The sequence below is a fragment of the Octodon degus genome, unplaced genomic scaffold (genome assembly GCF_000260255.1).
Source record: "Octodon degus isolate 3935 unplaced genomic scaffold, OctDeg1.0 scaffold00006, whole genome shotgun sequence".
NCBI lineage: Eukaryota > Metazoa > Chordata > Mammalia > Rodentia > Octodontidae > Octodon > Octodon degus.
This window is the reverse complement of record NW_004524582.1, coordinates 31,323,616-31,342,058: the sequence shown is the minus strand read 5'-3', so window position 1 is coordinate 31,342,058 and position 18,443 is coordinate 31,323,616. Positions and strand designations below refer to the sequence as shown.

The following is an 18,443-nucleotide window of genomic DNA, read 5'->3' as shown; positions in this document are numbered from 1 at the left end:
TGGCACGAATGTGTTTGACGGCAGGGGGAGGGCTGTGGGGGCGGCTGTGGAAATGTGTCTTTTACTGTAATTTTTTTTTCTGTAGTTTAGGGAAGGGTCTACAGGGTGTTCAGGGTCTCACTACTAGATTGGACTCATAGTGATCTCCCTGTTTACAGCCTCCCAAGAGCTGGGGTTACAGGCGCGTGCTGCCACGCCCAGACTCAATTGCCATCTCAGTGCACCCCGGGGGTGGGGCCGGCACGGCAGGCCTGGGGATCGAACCCCCTTTTACTGTAATTTTTTAAAAATTAAATATACCATGTTCTTGGATTAGCCCATATAACGTAATTTGTTACAGATGTGGCTACGTGAGGGCCAGTGGGAAAGCGTAGATCCAAGTAAGAAAGTGGCCTTCTTCCATCTCTATGCTCTTGGGAGACGAGCTTGTGTGACATGCCGGCTGTCTCTCTTCTCCACCCTCCCTCCTGTCACCCGGCTCTCTCTTCTCAGACCCTCAGGCTGTCTCTCAGGTGTCTTCAGTTGGAGGTGACGCTGCCTAGCTGGTGTGGGCTGTGGCCCTCATGAGCCTGGGCCCCGGCTTGCTTCCTCCTCCCCAGAGCAGAGTGCCGGAGTGCGAGTCAGCTGTGCAGATCAGAGTGGCGGCGCCCTTCACGCCCACCCAGGTGCGTGACAGTGTTGTGTTTTCAGGTTTTTGGATCAGCTCTTTACAGCCTTGGCTCTGAACGGCATCTCAAATATGTTGAAAAGGTCTTGAACATGGAGGTAGGTCAGAGCCTGGTGAGCAGAGCGCCCAGTGCTCTTCCCCGAGTGTGTGGGGAGGGTGGGTGGCTGGTGAGGGTCACCAGGGGCCTGTGCTGCCTTGCCTGTCAGGCACCGGCTGTGTGAACTGAGCCCTCCTCGGCAGTACCCACACAGCCTAGCGAGGGCCGCCCCCTGGGCTGCCTGTTGCCTCACAGGCAGGGGTGGTGTCCGGCGTGACAGATGACATGGGAAGTCGGCATCTGGTCAAGTGGAGAGAGGAGGCCAGGGCAGGCTGTTGTCTGGTCCTCAGGACAGGAGTGGCCTCTCGCTGCCCATGGCTTTGTGCTTCCGTCTCCAGATCTTTGGCTGTTTTGCACTAACTGAACTGAGTCACGGAAGCAACACCCAGGCCATCCGAACAACAGCACACTACGACCCTACCACAGAAGTAGGTGTCACCTTCCATAGGATGGAGCTGGGGTGGGAGTGGATGGGGTGTCGCGAGGGACATGGTTAAGGATGGGGAATCCTGAATGCACACGTGTTGCTTGTAAGAGATGCTCCAGGGCTGGATGTGGTAGCACAGGGGCGATCCCAGCAGGGAGGCTGAGTCAGGAGGCCTCCAAGTTGGAAGCTGGATGGTCTACATAGTGCGTTCCAGGCCAGGTGGAGTACATGGTGAGACCCTGTCTCAAAAACCAAAGAAAAAAATAAAAAAGCTCTGAGACCATGTGTCACACTGGGGCAAGGGTGCCCATGCCTTCTGTGAATTTTGTGGGGGCTGGACATGGGAAAGGGACACCATGTGTAGCTCTGCCAGAGCAGGGACGGGGCCTCCCGTCAGGGACACTAGCAGCTGTGGGGACCCAGACCTGGGCAGCGTGGGCTGAGGGAGCTGCCTCACGCAGGCTCCTGCTTGATTCCCAAGCCCTGGGATTCTGTCTGAGCCCTGCTCTCTGGCCCTGTGGCTCCCCCCACTCCCCATGGTGACCATGACCCCTATGGTGCCCAGCTGGAGGCCCAGTCTGACGGATGGCCAGAGGATGGTGCCCCGTGCCTGGCCACAGGTCCAGGGTCATCCTGGGTCTTAGACCATGGCCCTCTCGCCAGCCTTCTCCCAACACCTGCTGCCTAGGTGATGCTCAGAGGGACATCGGGTGATCTGCCTGGGGCCGCCGTGAAGATGGCCTTGAGCCCGGGTTGCAAGTGGAAGTCCAGGGTCTGGATGCAGCTCTGCTGTCATGGTGGGGATGTACAGGGCAGGTCTTCTATGTCAAGAGGGTAGCAGGACAGGTAAAAGAAAAAGTGCTGGCGGGGACAGTCTGTCTGAGGTGACGTGACAAAAGGTACCATCTGGGAGTGTTTTCCAGCAGGCGGTGTGTTTTGCACAGCTTTGTTCTTGAAATTTCATGGTCATTTTCTGGAGGAGGGTCCCCTGGACTATGCTGTGCTTCAGCACGAGGCCCCGCCCCATGTGTGGTCTGTTTTGACTGTGGCCTCCGGGCTCTGGGCCCAGAACACTGGATCCTTGGGAAGGGCAGCGCCCTCCTCCCCAGGTCTCCCTTGGCCACCACCCAACTTCTCTCCTGCAGGAGTTCATCATTCATTCCCCTGATTTTGAAGCTGCCAAATTTTGGGTGGGCAACATGGGCAAGACGGCGACCCACGGGGTGGTGTTTGCACAGCTGTACACACCAGACGGCCGGTGTCACGGGCTGCACTCCTTCGTGGTGCAGGTAGGTGGGGGCTGGGCCGGGGCCATGTGTGTGGTTTCTGTGAGCACCTAATCATGCCTGGTGGGGCCTCCTCCTGCTGGAAACGTCCACCGCAGAACTCAGTTTGTTTAGAGCACACGTCTTAGACACTTTCTTCTTGCTGAAACCTAATACCCAACACCCACAAATTAGAGGAGGACAGGGCCGGCAAGATAGCTCAGTGGACTAAGCACCTGCTTAAGCAAGCACGCAGGGACGGGTTCTGATCCCTGTGCCTGCCCCGCCCTGGGAGAGGTGTGCTGAGCCAGTGACCGAGTCCCGAGGCGTCCTGGCAGGCATGGTGGCGCATGCCTGTAATCACAGCGCTGGGGAGGCTGAAAACGGGAGGATCACTGCAAGTCTGAGCTGCGTAGTGAGACCCTGTAACAGATACATGAAAGAGAGAGAGAGAGAGAGAGAAAGACAGAAAGATAGGAAGATTTAGTTTGGCTGTTTGTGGAGGTTTCAGTTCAGAGCTGCTGGCTCCAAGGCAGGGTGGCGTGGCCGAGGGGCCTGGCCAGCCCCGAGGAGAGGAGCCTGGCGGGGGAGGAGAGTGGAACCAGGAAGCCTAGAGCAGCAGTCTGGGGGAGGGCGGGAGATGGCCCTTCCGGGCCACGCCCCCAGGGACCCCGTCCCCCAGCAGGCTTCACCTCCCAGCATCACGCTCAGCCGTACACTCCCTGGTGCACTAACCCAGTGATAAGTCCGACAGCCCCTGACCCAGGCCGCTCCCAGAAGCCCCACCTTAGCGCCTGAGGCTTTGGGGGGCCTCCAGATAACCCTTGTTCCAGGGGTTGTGAGCTCCCCTTCCCTGCCTCGCAGCAGAAGGTGCACTAGGCAGGAGCTTCAGCTGCCCCCTCACTCCCTTCACCCCGAGCCATCTGTAGGGTCATCAGGCGCTGGAGTCTCGCAGAATCTGAGGCGAGGGCCTGTGACAGCTGCTGAGCCTCTGAACTGCGCAGAGGGGTTATGGGGTGCAGCTCCTTCAGTCACCCCAAAGCTGCGTACCCACCCCCTCCCCCCATGAAAAACCATCTTCTGCAAACCCGGCCCCATGCCCAGTGGTGGGGCCACTGACTCAGACCACAGGGCGCAGCACCTGAGGCTGTTTCGGGAGCCCGGCTGGAACTGCTGCAGGGTCTGGTGGCCCACCGAGGCCGCTGTGGGCACCGCCATGCTTGGCTGGAGATGCTTCTTAGAAGTGGTCAGAGGAGCCGGTTGGCTGTACCGCGGGCTCACAGGTCACTCCTCACGCAGGAAGCATCAGGGTATTGCTGACTGCCGTGCTCTAGGTGAACTGAAAGCTCTCGTTGTCCTCTGTGATGACAGGCGTCCCCTGCCTTCTAGCGCTTTCCCCTCCGGGGAGTCAGCTTTCCGTGACTGTGGGAAACGCCACATAAGTACTCTCAAGGAGGAAAGGTCTCTATTAGGACCTGTGGCCTTGGAGGTTTCAGTCCGTGGTCGCCTGGTCCCCTGGATTTGGGCCTGCGGAAGCAGGGAGCCTCTGGGGCACCACTGCGCCTGCGTGGGGGCCGGAGGTGGAGCCAGGAAGGGGCAGGGAGGAGCCCCCCACTCCTCCCCTGGCTGCTGACCACCTCGGTGTGGCCCTTGGCTGTGTAAGTTTGAGACAGTGACACCTCTCCGTCTTGCTTTGTTGGTGGTGTTTTCAGTGGGTGTATCTCAAAAGGTCTGAAGGAAATCATGTGAGTCTTTACTGAGCCTCTTCAAAAGACTGATGCCTTAGGTTTGGATTGTAAACTCTTTATAGTTTTTTTGGGGTTTTTTTGGTACCTGGGATTGAACTCAGGCAAGCACTTATTCTGCTGAGCTAGCTTCCCGGCCCCCCTTTTTAGTTTTTAAATAAATTAATTTGAATGATTATTTCACAGAACAAAAACTAGTAATTTGTGTGGTAATTTCCAAAGATCAGTTTGATGTCTCTGTCTCTCCCTCTCCCCTCTCTGTGTTGCTCTTCCTTTCGTGCTGGGGCAGGGCTCAAAGCCTCCTCATGCTCAGCACAAGCCCCTGCACGAGCTGCACCCTAGCCTGGGATATTTCTGTGAAGCTGGTAACGTGGCTTGGCACTGGGGGTGCCATGGACACTGGGAGCTGTGTCACATTGTGGTGGGTGTCGCTGTGCTCACTAGGACGTGGGGCCACAGCCCTGGCCTCCCCAGTAAGTACAGCTGCTCCCCTAGAACAACAAGGGTGCCTGCAGGCGTCAGCCTTGTACCCGGTGGGGAGGCGATGGCGGGTTCTATGTGACTGTGGTCCCATGGAATGAGCCCTGGGTCCTTTCTTGCAGCTCGTGCTGTGGGACCTGCCACCCACTGGGTCTGCGTGCTCTAGTTCCACAAGTGTGTTCCACAGGCATCCTCGGCTCTCTCACCCTCAGCGTGTGCGTGCATGGTCATGTTTTTGACTTTTTGGTAGTGTGCCGCAGGAGTCCTGTGCCTGAGATCTGGGCAGGGCGTGCTGGTGCCCTGTGGGCAGTGTCACCTCTCACCACGATCCTACCGTGGGGCTGCCACAAGTGGAGCCGCACAGCAGGGCTTAGGAGCATGGAAAGTTTCTGCTGCTCTCAACTATGGAGGCCGCAAGGGGTTGTTGCGGGGTTGTTTCGCTGTCGTGGAGGCAGGAAGTCTGACGTCAGGTGTGGCGGGCCCTGATGCTCCCCGGGCTCCCGGGGAGGCTCCATCTGCCTCTCCCAGCGTCTGGGGACCCATGTGTCCATGGCGGTGGCCATGCCACTGCAGTGTGTGCTTCTGTCTCCACGCTTCCTTCTGTGTGTGCGCCGTGTGCTCTTCTGTCTCTCGTAAGGACCTCATCGTGGTGTTTGGGGCCCAGCAGGCTAACACGGTGGTCCTGTCTCACCACCCCTACCTCATCACACCGGAGACTCTATGTTCACATCAAGCCCTGTGCCTAGGTCCTGGGGTTGGGACTTGGCCGTGCCACTCCCAGGGACACAGTGTGACCCACTGGCACCCAGAGGGACCCCTGGGTCTGCTGCCAGGCCTTGGGCGTGTTCAGTTTCATCTTCCTGCGACCCTCACAGGGCCGTTGATTGCTCTGCTTGGTCTTGTGCAGATCCGGGACCCGAAGACACTGCTCCCCATGCCAGGCGTGATGGTCGGTGACATGGGGAGGAAGCTTGGGCAGAATGGCCTGGACAGCGGGTGAGCGTCACGGTGGCCTGGCAGCTGCAGCGCATCCTCCTGGCACCTTTGCTTGAGATCGGCGCTAGATTCCTCAGGTCCTAGGCTGGGCCTTGCCTCTGCCGCCCCCCGGGCTTTGTGTGCTGACCTCACACACACACTGGGAGGACCCTGGGAGGAGGCTCTGTGTGCCGTGCTCATGTCTGTGACCCGCGTGCCCCCAGCCCTGGATGCCCCCTCCATCCAGTCCTCTGGCACAGGCTCCCAGTAGATGGCGCCCTGCTCTCAGGCCAGGCCAGCCCACGCCTGGCTCCTCCTGCAGGGGGCTCAGGCTCAGCGTTGGTACTCTCCCACAGAACTCCGGGGCCCGTGTCCATGGGGACATCTCTGGCCTGCGCTTGTTCCACCCACCAGCTCAGAGTCGGAGCCCAGGAGAGAGAGTTGCTGGGTTACCTGTTCTGTCAGTGTTAGCATGGGGACTGGCTGAGCGCCGGGCGCATGGCAGTGGACAAGCAGGGGTGAACTGGTCTGGTGCCGCAGGGACAGAGCACAGCATGTGGCCTAAGAGGACCCTCTGGGTGCTGGCACCCCAGCCGAGGCCGAGGGTTAGGAACAGTGTCCGGCTGGCAAGGGGACAGTATGGGCTGGGGCAGGAGCCAATCGGGAGGGGCTTCAGGCCCTGTTGAGGGTGGGCCTGGCCAGGCAGGAACCATTTGAGCTGCAGGTCAGGAGCCCCAACTCCGTGCCACTGGGGCCTGCTTTCTCAGCTGGGCTCTTTGTGAGGTGGCCCGATGACGGTGGTCCCTTTCTTCCTGAGCCTTGAGACCCTGTTGAGGTCGTCTCTCTGGCTCCTTGGCACCTTCTTCTAGTGTCTGTGGTCCCAGCAGTGGACTGGGCAGAGGCCCATGCTTCCCGGCAGGCAGAGGGCAGTGCTCCCTGGTCGGCCACAGAGCCCCAAAGCCCAGCTGGAAGGTAGGTGGAGAGCCGGGAGAGGTCTTGCTGCTCTGCCCAGACTTTGCAGTGGGGGAGCTGCAGACAGGGTGTGGGACGTTGGCCCAAAAGGAGAGGCTGCAGCCTGGGCGGCCGTGCTACTGCTGTGTGAATGCTGGGGGCTGGGCGCGCACCTGTGCCGGGCCTGCTACCTTCCCTGCTGCAGGTGCGCTGGCCTCAGGACCGCTGTTCCTTGGCTTGAGAGTCTTCAGCTTTATTTTGGAGACCCAGAGACCGCCTTGTTTCCCCAGGCAGTGCCTATTCAGGAGGATGAGCGTGTGCTGCAGTGGGCTGGGCTGGGGGCACTGAGTTTGGGATGGTACTATGAGGCTCAGAGACCCCAGCTGCCTGGGGGCCTCTGCAGCCGTGACAAGCGGAGCCGCAGCTCTGTGGCCCTGGGAGCTGGCTATGTCTTTCCAGATACCCAGCAGCCAGAGGCACAGCCTGGGAGAACCCTGAGCCAGAGGATGGCTGTGAGCCGGGTGCCCTGGCCATCCGGCCTGCCGGTTGCAGGTCGCTCAGCAGAGGGCGCCAGGGCTCTGGGTTGCAACTGTGCTGGGATTTGTGGCTGCTTGGCTGCTCCTGTGGCGGGATTACAATTTAGCGGGATTTTTAAAAATCAATTTCTAAACCTTTTTGTGTGAAAAAAGCAGGATTGCGTCCCCTCTCCAGCAAGGCATCCATCTCCAGCATGGGCACTTCGCTGTCACCCATGAGGCGACTCAGTTTTCCTGAAAAAAAAAAAAAAATATATATATATATATATATTGTCTTTTTGAGACAGGGTCTCGCTATGCAGCTCAGGCTGGCCTTGAGCTCACTTTGTAGCCCAGGCGGGGCTTGAACTCACAGTGATCCTCCTGCCTCAGCCTCTCTTGTGCTGGAATTACAGGCAGAAGCCGCCACGCCGGGCCATGAAAGATATTGGCACGTGGGTGACCTCAGTCATTTGATGAGTTGCCATGGCGACCACTGATATTTTTAAGTTTTTTTTTTTTTTTTTTTTTTTTTTGCAGTTTCGCAATAACTGTAATTTTGCAGATCCTTGTTCCCTAAGCTGTTGTGAAATAATAGACTTTCCTGACCTGATGACCGTACAAACATCTCCAAGCGTCACCGTGCGGCCCTTGGGCAGCAGAGCCTTGGTGCAGTCTGTCCTGTGCTTTGAGCGCTGGAGCCTCAGTTTGCTGACGCTCCCTTGCCCGCCGCCTGTGGGCTCGGCTCTGAGGGGAGGTGTGGGGAGAGCTGCTGGCTCCTGGGTCCAGCACCGTCCTACTGCCAGAGAGCAGGGTCGTCCCCCCCCTCCCGTGTCCTACAGGAGCAAGGCCCAGCTTTGATGGTGCCCCAATGCATTCTTGTCTCTGGGGTTATGTCACCTTCAGGCTGCCTTGGGGAGAGGAGAGAGACCAGGGGAGGGGACTCCAGTGACTGAGCCCTTTCCTTTCCCATGTAGTTTCGCCATGTTCCACAAGGTGAGAATTCCCCGGCAGGACCTGCTGAACCGAGCTGGGGATGTCACGCCCCAGGGCACCTACACTGCCACCTTTAAGGTAGGGTGGCTCTTGGGGATCTGTGTGCACCCTTGGTGGGAAGCCCTGGAGAGGGGGCACCCTCGACCCCCAGCCACTCTCCCAGGCAGCCCCTCGCCTGGCCGCATTCATCACTGCTCCTTCTCCCCAGGATGCCAGACAGCGCACGAGGGTGTCCCTGGGCAGCCTGTCCTCGGGGCGCATCTTCATCACCGGCGTGTGCGTCGTGAACCTGCAGCAAGCTGTGTGCATTGCGATCCGCTTCTCAGCCACGCGGCGTCAGTTCGGCCCTGCGGGGGAGGAGGAGATCCCAGTGCTTGAGTATCAGATGCAGGTTGGGCCGCTCAGGGCCTCTGCCCTTACTTTCATCCTGTGTGTGAGTGCTCACCCTTCAGAGGCGTGTAGCCTGTCTCCCAGGGGTGCATCATCAGAAGCAGGGGTGTGGTGCATGGTGGGGCTGCACCCCTGCACAAATGTCCAGGTTGGGGGTCACTCCTACTCTGCGGGGCACCGAGGACCACCAGCCAGGGACACAGGTTGAGGTCCAGAAGGTAAACGAGTCGGGTCTGGGCCAGTGAACAGCATGGTGGCGGGTCTGGTGACAGCGAAGGGATGGTGGCAGACTGAAGGTGTCTCTCGCAGCTGTGCTTTTACCACACCAGGAATCTGTGCTAAAAGGGAAGGACATGAGTGAAAGCAAAGTACCCCGCTCACACCCGTGAGCTCAAGAGGCCCCTCGGCCGCCGGTGGCTCCCGTGTGCCAGCACGCCTGGGGCAGGGCAGTGGTTATGGCACCCGTGACCAGGTCCTTTGACAGACTGTGACTGGGCAAGGTGCCAGGCTCCGGGGCTCTGCCACACTCACTGGGCATTGGGCCCAGCTGATGCCTGTGCTGGGGGACTGGCAGGGCCTGGATGGGTTGCGGGACAGGGACATGACTGGCACAGTGCTGTAACTTGGCAGATGTGGGACAGTGGTGGCCGTGGCCTGTGGGTCCCTCCCTTCTCCCCTCCCTCTACCCATCCCTCTAGCAGAGGCTGTGCCTGCTGCGTAGCAGGTGTCAGGCCTGCACAGGTGTAGGCACTCTCCGAACTCTGAGGGCCTTGTAGGTCTGCAGCTGCTCAGTTTCCTCACCTGTCTGAGGGTATGACCACTGCACCTGCATGGCATGGAGGGAGGGAGAGGCGGAAGAGGGCTGGAGGGGAGCCCAGGCTATGACCAAGCAGCCCGAGTGCGGGGCTCAAGGCCAGCTCCGAGGCTGGCTATTCATACACAGCCTGACCCAGGCCTGGGTCCCAGGGAGGGTGTTTGGCCCTCTGGGACCACGTCTTCTGTGTCACTTCTAGCAATGGCGCCTGCTTCCGTATCTGGCAGCAGCCTATGTCCTGGACCACTTTTCCAAGTCACTGTTGCTGGACCTGGCAAGACTGTATGGAGGTCTGCTCAGGGGAGACCAGGCAGCCCCACAGGTGAGGTGCCAGCCCTGAGTGTCCCTGAGGCCACAGGCCCAGCTCCAGGATAGGAGGGGGACCAGAGCCTCCACATAGATGCTGTGTCCAGACGGGGCCTGCGTTGTGGCATCTATCTGCATGTGGGCTGTACCCGTCTGTGCCCCCACTCTCAGGCTGTGCCCATCCATGTCCCCACCCTCAGGCTGTACCTGTCTGTTCCCCATCCCTCTGGGGAGTGCTGACCAACTCCTCCTCCCCATTCGCGCCTGTGAGCTCAGCTGCCATCCTGTGAGAATGTGATGGCTTGGCAGAACCCATAATCATCTGCACAAAGGTCGGCATCCTGCTGACGGTTGGAGTCCACAGCCAAGGATCTGTGCTGCAGAGAACATGCAAATCCCCTGAGATCAGGCACACAGACAGAGGCCTGGGGCCAATTTCTTCGTTGCTGGTTTTCCACACGGCTCTCGGCTGCCTCCTGGGTTGCCCTCTGCGGGGGAGGAGCTTGTGACTCCAAACAGAAGGGTCTGAAAGCAGTCTGGGCACCCTGAAGCGTGTCAGCAGACCCAGCAGGCCATGGTGGGGACTCCAGCTCGGAAGGCAGGGCCGCCACACAGAGCTGGGGCACTCACTGTGGGGCCACTGGGCTCCAGCGAGGTAGAACAAGGCTGTAGCCCAGGAACGGGGTTTGATGTGCTGCCCTAAGCCCTGGCCACTCTGCCCTCTGGCCTGTGGCATTGTCTTCCTGTGGAGGGCACAAAGCATAATTCTGTTTTCTCTAAAGTCCAGTGAGTCGACCCAGCCAAGCCCCGGAGGACCCCGAGTAGCCCCTTATTCATTAGAAGACCCTATCCACGTCACTTTAGTTAGCAGGCGTGGGTTTCTTTCTTTAAATTTTGGTGATCAAGCGGAAACAAAAGGACATTGACCAAGCACATGTAGGGCAAGCGGGGAACGACTCAGCCTGCCCCGCCCCAGTGCCAGTCGGGACCGCCGCCTCGCGCACCTCGCTAAGGTCCTATACCTTGTGCATTCTTGGATGAGTCCCTCCCTGTTTTGAATTGGAATCCGTCTCCTCCTGCAAGTGTGAGGCGTCTCAGTTAGACTGGAAGGAGCCCAGAGATAGATGCTAGCGCTGTCACAAGCCTCCCTTCACGCCTTCTCTCTGGACCCGCCCCACCCCAGGCGGAGCTCAGCCGTGAGATCCACGCCCTGGCTGCGGCCGCCAAGCCCCTGGTCTCCTGGACGGCACAGCAAGGGATCCAGGAGTGCCGGGAGGCGTGTGGCGGGCATGGCTATCTGGCAGGTAGGTCTGGGAAAGCGCGTCACCGCTTCCCTCCCATCCTTAACCACAACGTTGGATGCCAGGCCAGGGCGCAGCAAACTGCCTGCCGGCCAGCCCCAGCCCTAGCCTGTTTCTGTAAAGAATGCTTTATTGGAACACAGTCGCCCCATTCCTGCCCGTGTGCCTGGTCTGTGGCTGTTTCTGAGCTGCCCTAGCAGAGACCCCACAGCTCCCAAAACCCGAGTATTTGCCCTCTTGGCCATCACGGGCAAGTTTCGCTCTCCCCTGCCGAGATAGGTGCTAACTGCTCAAAAATCGGGATACAAATGCAGTAGAGAAAAATGTGTGAATAGACACAGAGCCAGGGCAGGGGCCAGGAAGCCTTGTTACTTCATGTGTGACTTTTTGGTTAATAATTGTGTAAAACCCTTAGCACCAAGTTTTATTCTGATGAGAAAGTTTTTTTTGAGTTAAAAAAACACACACACTTTATTAGCAAGTGTACACCGTGTGATGCACAGTGTTTTCTTTCCTTGCAGGAAGCTACACGTACATCACTCTTTCTGATTTTTTTCTAATTTTTAAAATTTCCCTCCTTTTGTGCCCCTCTCCCCCTAGAAAAACCCTTAACCCTACAAATCGGAGTTTCACTGGTGGGGTGTGTTCTCTAGGCCGCTGGACTGCGGTTCGGACAGCGGCGGCCTTCTGGCGTGAGGCAGAGCCTGGCTCTGTCGCCCTGGCGCTGCTGGCACCTGCGCAGCCTGGCAGTGCCTGTTTCCTCGTGAAGAGGGAGGATCAAACATCCACCCACAGCACGGGTTCTTGCAGAGGTCAAGTGGATTAGAACCCGCACAGCATCAGTGGAGGAGTTGGCAGGAGCCCAGCTGGTAGCTTTGCTCCGTTTTGGTACCGAGGGTGGAACTCAGGAGCTCCTGCTTGCCAGGCAGGCCCTTAAGCCACTGGGCTGTACACCGGCCCCAGGTTGCTAACTGCATCTGCTCAGCTAGCGTTAGCGTGAGAGCCAGTCCTGCGCCATCTCTGGTTCTGGCTCACCCGCACAGCTTCCCGTGTGCAGGTCTTAAGTAACTGTTTGGTGAACGCTGGCTCCTTGTTGTGAGGCTGCGTCCTGGCTCTGAGGCCAGAGCACTGCACAGCCTGCGTTGACCTCTGAAAGCATCTCACGTTCTTGCCCAAGCGGTGGCTGCTGGCGTGCATCTGGTGTCCCCTGTCCCCTCTGATCTCACCCGTGCATGCTCCAGCAGGGTGTGCCCATCTTTGTCCTCTGCAGCGCCATAGCAGTTTTTATTTGTTGCTGTAACTCATAGAGCCGCTGTATATAGCTTCCTGCCTTCCGGTTGGACTGAGCCAGGATTCATCACTTCCGCAAACATTGGGCTGAGACCCATGGGGCTGAGTGGGGTCCACGCGAGGGGCTTTGTCTAGGTTGAGAATATCAAGCAGAGTTTTCGTGTAAGACCTCTCCCAGTCCTTTCTGCCCAGTGGCTTAATAGGCCGTGAGGAGCAGGAGAAATGTGATGTGACAGCAACCAGGGGGGAAAAAAGGATCCGAGGTTCTAGGTGACCCTGCACTTCCTGTGGACGTGTCCAGCACAGAATGTCTCACACCATGTGAGGCCCTTCCCCCACAGAGAAGGCAACCCTAGTGGCTGAGAGTGTAGCAGGGACGCCCTGCAAAGGCGTGAGGGTTGTCTGCCTGGCTGGAGAGCCTGCTGCCAGTGAGTGCTATCTTCAGATCCGTGCAGTGTCTTAGAGAAGGGCCTGTCAGGTGCAGATGAAGAAAGGCCGCTCCCCCACCAGCCCAGGGTGTCCGCTTCCTGGAGACGCCCTGACTCTGAGGCGAGTCTCCCAGTGGGGAGGTGCTGCCTGGCAGCCGACGGGCTGGCTGCTCACAGGGCAAGGACCACGGAGACCACACTGCTGCTGCTTCTGCAGCTGTGTCCCACCAGCTTCTAGGAGGTCCCTGTCTGTGCCTAGGGTCGCGCTGCAGCCTCAGCTGAGGTCTCCGGTGCAGTTCGAAGGGGCTGGGGTGGGGGACCAGGCTGCAGGAGCTCACTCTCTGGTCCAGCGGGGTGCAGGCCGTGACCAGCTGACTCTGGCAAGCATGGACCGATGCGCTGTCCTGCTCCATTGCAGTGAACCGGTTGGGTGACCTCAGAAATGACAATGACCCAAACTGTACATATGAGGGTGACAACAGCATCCTACTGAAGGAGGCCAGCAAATACCTGCTGAACTTCCTGGAGCCGGAGGAGCAAGGTAGCCCCAGGGCGAGGGCGCAGGTGGTGGTGGGCTCTGATTGGCTTAGTGCCGTCTGTGGGAGGAGACAAGGGGTCCGAGAGTAACCGAGCCGGTCTCCATCCCCGGCGGCGGAGGCTCAGAGGCAGCTCCTGGCTGCTGGGTGCCTCACCTTCACCGAAGTCACTGGCATGTGTGTCCTAGATGGAGTACGCTTCCAAAGCCCGCTGCAGACGGTCAGCTTCCTTGAGGCCTACCCCGTCGTGCTTGGTCAGAGGTTTCAGGGTACCAGTGTGGCCGACTGGCTGGATCCCACAGGTGCGTCACCTCCCTTGTTGGGGGATTGGGGGTTTTCCTGGCTTTTTTTTCTGTACCCCAGGAAACAAACCACACCATGGGGACGGGGGGTGAGGGGTGGTTCCACAGGGGTTGGCTGGGCACAGGGCACAGGGCACAGGGCATCTCTTCTGAGGGATGCTTGAGGCACTCTTTAGCCCAGTGTTGGCTTTGGCTCCCCAGGATGACGGGCACCTGTCGCTCCACCCACAGGATGGAGTGTGGCAAGGCCCTGCAGCCTGCCTTCTGAGCCTCTGGCCCTGGTGCCTGGGCTCTTGCTGCAGGAGCCTCAAGGCCATCGCCCTGGACAGCTTTGCCTTCCTGTGGGCCCTGCTTAGGTCCCTTGGGGCTGTGTCCATCTCCACCTCCCAGCCGCAAGCTCCACCCCACACCCAGCCTGCTTCCTTTCCTGGCCCCAGGCAGGCTGCTTGGGACCCTAGTCCTCTTGCCTCCCTCCCTCTGGTGCCACCACCTGCTGAGCCCAGCCCAGAGCCTGCCCTCAGAACCTCCTGCGGGGCATGGCCCCCATGAGCCCACCAGGGCCTGGGGCAGCACAGCCAGCGCATGGCATGCTCCAGGCTGCCCATCTCGCCTGAGGCTGCCTTCAGGTGAGGGCTGCTGCCCTCACGTTGCCCTTGGGTAAAGTTTACAGTTGCAGAGGTGGGGACGGGAGGGCACGGAGCTCCACAGATGGGCTAGGGGCTAAGGAGCAGGGAACGTGTTGAGGCACTACAGCAGGTGGGAACACCGGAAGATGCCCAGGATCTGACGGCAGCCGAGGGCACTGGCTGGGATCACTATGAAAGCATCAAGCCCCAGTCCTCCGGGATAAGCAGGCAGGACGTATGGAGGCAGAATGGCGTGTCCGCTGGGGGTTGGTTTATGCAGTGCTCAGCATGGTCATTTCTTAAGAGACAGGAGTGCCTGGACCTGGCACAGGAGCTACTACCTGGGCACTAAGACCCTCACGTGTGCTGGCTGGGGGAGGGGCATCTCCTGCTGCTGTGGAGGCAAGGCCTCTGCTGACCACGCATGGGTCCACCAGAAAGTGGTCTTGTGTCTCTTTGGAGGACAGGAGCCTGGGGGTGGCCTGCGGGGAGGGACTGTCCCCCCCCAGTGCCAGGGGTGCCAGGTCAGTCCAGCAGGAGGTGGCTTGCCCGATGGACCTGTGTCTTGGGCTTGGTGACCCACACTGCAAAACGCTGTTGTAGGGGAAGGAGCCTCTGGACACAGGTCTAGGCGAGGGAAGCACGTGGCAGGGGTCCCCCAGGTGTGAGGGTATCCCAAAAGCCAGGGCCAGTGGGTGGAGTGGCCAGGAGCATTGTGTCCACAGAGGGCCAGGCCTCCTGCTCCTCGCCCAGGCTGTTTCTGCACATTCCTCAGACACCCACGTTCTGGGGCACCCGGGGTCACACGGGGCCAGCGTTTGGGTGTGAGGCCCTGGGTTGCTGCAAAGCTTAGGATCTGTGTGACGACTTGGCTCCACCAGCGAGCTTTGACATAGAGCAGAGCAAGGCTCCGCCCCTCCACACTGCTGTGGTGTCAGTGGCTTCTAGGGGCCAGCCGCCTCCCACAGGGGAGGGCCTCCGCTTCTTGTCAAATCCTGTGTGAGAAAGAGCGTTCCTCAGGGGACACTTGGCTGTCTCACCCTCGCCTAACCAAGTAGTATTTAATAGCATTCTGTAACACCTGTCCCCAAGGGCCCAAGAGAGCTGTTCTGCCAACCTAGCCCTGGAGCCCAGCGCAGGGCCTCTACAGCCAGGCAGAAAGTGTTCCAGTCAGGCCCCAGAGATGGAAGAGCAGCCTGTGCCACCGGAGTGGGTGACCACACTCAGCTGCCTGGGAAGACCCCTGTTCCCACCAGCTGTGCGCTCCAGGGACCACCCCGGCCTCCTGTAGCACCAGCAGCATAGGATGAGGGTACTGCAGAGGAATAGCGTGGAGCACAGGAGGGGCTTCGCACAGCGCTTGGCGCCAGTGCCCCCTCGATTTCTGCAGACGGCCATGCAGATGCACAGCTGTGCTGTCTTAGTGTGAGCGTCGTCCAGTTCTGGGGGGTGCCCCTTCATCTGTTGTCCCCGCCCCACGGTGTCAAGGAGTTCCCGACAGTACCCGGCCTTCCTGGCTAGTCGCCTCCTTACCATGCAAGTGGCAGACAGGGACGTGGGAGGATCTGGCAGGTGATCCCGAGTCACTTTCTGAGCTGCCCAGGTGCTGCTGCAGAAGGCTCTGAAGGAGAGGGAATCCGTCCGCGACTGACACTCGTCCCTGAAGTCGTATCCTGGTGCAGAGCTGGCGGGCGGGCCCACTGAACTCAGCACTGGGTGCTCACCAGGCTCCAACCACCCCAGCACCCTGTCACCTGAGCAGCCATAGCAGCAGCGTTTCCCATCAGCCTCTGGGAGCATTGCCTCTTTCCTGTCACCTCCTCAACTCCCTTGAGACCCAGCAAAGTAGATGGGCTTCCTGGGGAAATCAGCACTGGGTAGAAAGTACCCAGAGGACACAGGGCGTGGCTAGCCCGTGGTCTCCACATCCCCAGGCTGTAGTCACCAGGTGCCAGGTCCTGGGCTGACTCACAGCATGGCCTTGGGCCTTTGGGGGTGGCTCCAGAAGCGGCTTTTGACCCCAGCTCTACAAGGCTGGAGGATGCAGGCCTGTCCTGGGGTATGTAGCCATCTGAGGGTACAGAATCAGAGCCAGGAGCCTGGCCTTGGAGGGTAAGTGCTGCTGCAGGAGGGGCGGGCACCGCTTTGTATTCCTCTGACATGTGCAGGAGACAGGCGTGATGAAAGGGCTTGTGCGCTGCCGTGCGTCCCGCTAGGTGGAGAGCCTGCCCTCAGCAGGCTCATTTGCATCCATGTTGAGTAGTGGCTGTGTTTGCTGCTCAGACAGGGCGTGATGGATGGGTGGTGAGGTCCTCGGTGAGGCAGTGAGCTTGTGCAGCACCGGTGGAGGGGTCATGGGCCAAGGCTGAGGGTGCTGGGGCCTCAGGGTCTGTCTGGTGGGACCCACGGAGGGTTCTAGGAGGTCTCAGGACAGAAGCTGTCCAGCGAGTTGAGTTTCCCAGGCTGTTGACACCCCTGGCCTGTGTGGGTCGCTGAGCATCTGGGATGAGCTGCAGGGACTGTCGTGACCACTGCCCTCATTGACACCTCTTGGTGAGTCTTCTCCCTGCGCGGGGACATGCAGAGCCACAGTGCGTCCACGACACCCTGAGGCAAGAGTGTTATTTCCGAAGAAGGTGCCTGTGTGGACACCCAAGGTCATGCCTATCTCAGTGGGCCATACGGCAACCTCGAAGTCGTGGGCTGAATCTGGCTGTGGGCTGTGGGAGGGGTTTGGAATGTCCAGGTGACTTCAGGTGTCTGATGCAGAGGGACGCCTTCCAGGATGGGACAGTGCTTGAGGCCAGCCCATCTGGTACCACAAGAGGAAGTGACCAGCGTGTCACTGGTCCCCTAGGTCTTGTTCAAGCACAGAGAACAAGGCCTCTGACCCTCGCCTTCCTCTGTCCTGACAGCTGTGACTGGACAGAGTAGGAAAGCAATGGTTGCAGGGACCCCAGAACAGACTTGTCGCCCGGTGCCTGGTGTCCTGGCTGGCGGGGGGCTAAAACCTGAGGTGTGGGCCCCACCATTTGGAAGCAAAAGCCTGAAATTCAGGGGTCTGCATGGCCCAGCGCCTTCCCTGCCTGATGCAGGTGTCCCTGGCTGGTGGACGCATGGCCCGGGGCCACCCTTGTTGTCTGTGGCCTCCCCTGCATCTTTCTGTGCCTTGGGGGCAGCATGTTATTGGACTTGCCCCCAGCCCCATCCGTGGTAACCTCGCCCACCGTCCTTTACTTCCTCACACCTGCCAAGGCCCTTTGGTTTAAGGAGGCTAGGACAGGTTCCAAGGGTCAGGTCTGTTGACCCAGGTCACCAGAGAGCGCCCCACACCCGAGGGACCCTCAGCCTAGCCTCATACCTGCCACACCTGCTGTGCCTGGAGCTCACAGACACCTATGTTCCACCCTGGCTGGTGGCTGTGTGACCTTGGCTGCGCCTCTTGACCTCTGAGTCTGGGAAAATCTTGTTCACTTGGTAAGGGGAGCTCAGAAGTACGTCAGGAGTCACCAGTCTAGCAGCTGAGAAACAGCCAGACATGCTGCGGTGTGCTCTCCACTGTCAGGGAGAGGCTGGTTCTGGGTGTGCTGGGGTCCGCGTCCACTCGGGCACTGGGGTGGCAAGGAACTGAAGGCAGCCTCCAGGCCTGGGCAGAAATGTCCTCTGCATGCCCGCTCCTGGCCGGCTACTGCCTGGCAGCGTGCCTCTGTTCCCCTGTGCCCTCCTTGTGCAGGCCACCCAGGAGGGTGCACAGCCGAGCCGCCTGTCCCAGGTGAGTGCAGACGGCGCCGGATGCCCTGTGGTGACGGGGCCTCCCTCTGTCCCGTGCAGCCCCACTGGCAGCATACACATGGCTGGTTTGCTACCTGCTCCAAAGCAGTCACCAGAAGGTCAGCCAGGAGAGGAGATCAGGGCGAAGCGACTTTGAAGTGAAAAACAGCAGCCAGGTACATGTCTGTTTCTAAAGTTGCTTTTTATTTGATATGCTCTGAGTTGCTCTGGCGTTGGGTCCCCTGGAAGCCCGAGGTCCGTTGTGGCCATCCCAGCCTGCCACTCTGGCCTCCTGACTTGCTAAGTTTGTCCCCAAAGCAGGCACCGGTCGTGCCTGGCCCGCTGGGTGTGAAGGAGCCGTGAAGTCATCCACGGCCCTGGTCAGGATCAGTCTGCAGCCCAGAGCTGGGCTGTGGGACTACGAGGGCCTGAGATCCTGCCCGCAGTGGGGTCGTGACCCCACGTGGGCCCCAAGCTCCTCTGGACAGGCAGATACTCACCGAGCCCACCCGCCACGTGGTGCTTGGCTCCGAAAATGGCCCAAGGCGGCTTGCGATTGCT

At 59.6% G+C, this 18,443-nt stretch overlaps 1 protein-coding gene across 6 annotated transcripts in view; it reads left to right on the top strand.

Annotated features, from left to right (window-relative positions):
* Nucleotides 1-18,443, top strand: part of Acox3 (acyl-CoA oxidase 3, pristanoyl) — a 34,561-nt gene that overhangs the window by 8,918 nt on the left and 7,200 nt on the right. For all 6 annotated transcript variants that reach the window (XM_023699926.1, XM_023699928.1, XM_023699917.1 and 3 more), the window contains exons 4-14: nucleotides 691-765; nucleotides 1,103-1,192; nucleotides 2,337-2,480; nucleotides 5,589-5,677; nucleotides 8,100-8,196; nucleotides 8,327-8,509; nucleotides 9,522-9,644; nucleotides 10,812-10,932; nucleotides 13,066-13,188; nucleotides 13,372-13,485; nucleotides 17,943-18,058. In XM_023699926.1, the coding sequence (XP_023555694.1) occupies nucleotides 691-765; nucleotides 1,103-1,192; nucleotides 2,337-2,480; nucleotides 5,589-5,677; nucleotides 8,100-8,196; nucleotides 8,327-8,509; nucleotides 9,522-9,644; nucleotides 10,812-10,932; nucleotides 13,066-13,188; nucleotides 13,372-13,485; nucleotides 17,943-18,058 (1,275 nt within the window). The remainder of the gene's footprint in view (nucleotides 1-690; nucleotides 766-1,102; nucleotides 1,193-2,336; nucleotides 2,481-5,588; nucleotides 5,678-8,099; nucleotides 8,197-8,326; nucleotides 8,510-9,521; nucleotides 9,645-10,811; nucleotides 10,933-13,065; nucleotides 13,189-13,371; nucleotides 13,486-17,942; nucleotides 18,059-18,443) is intronic.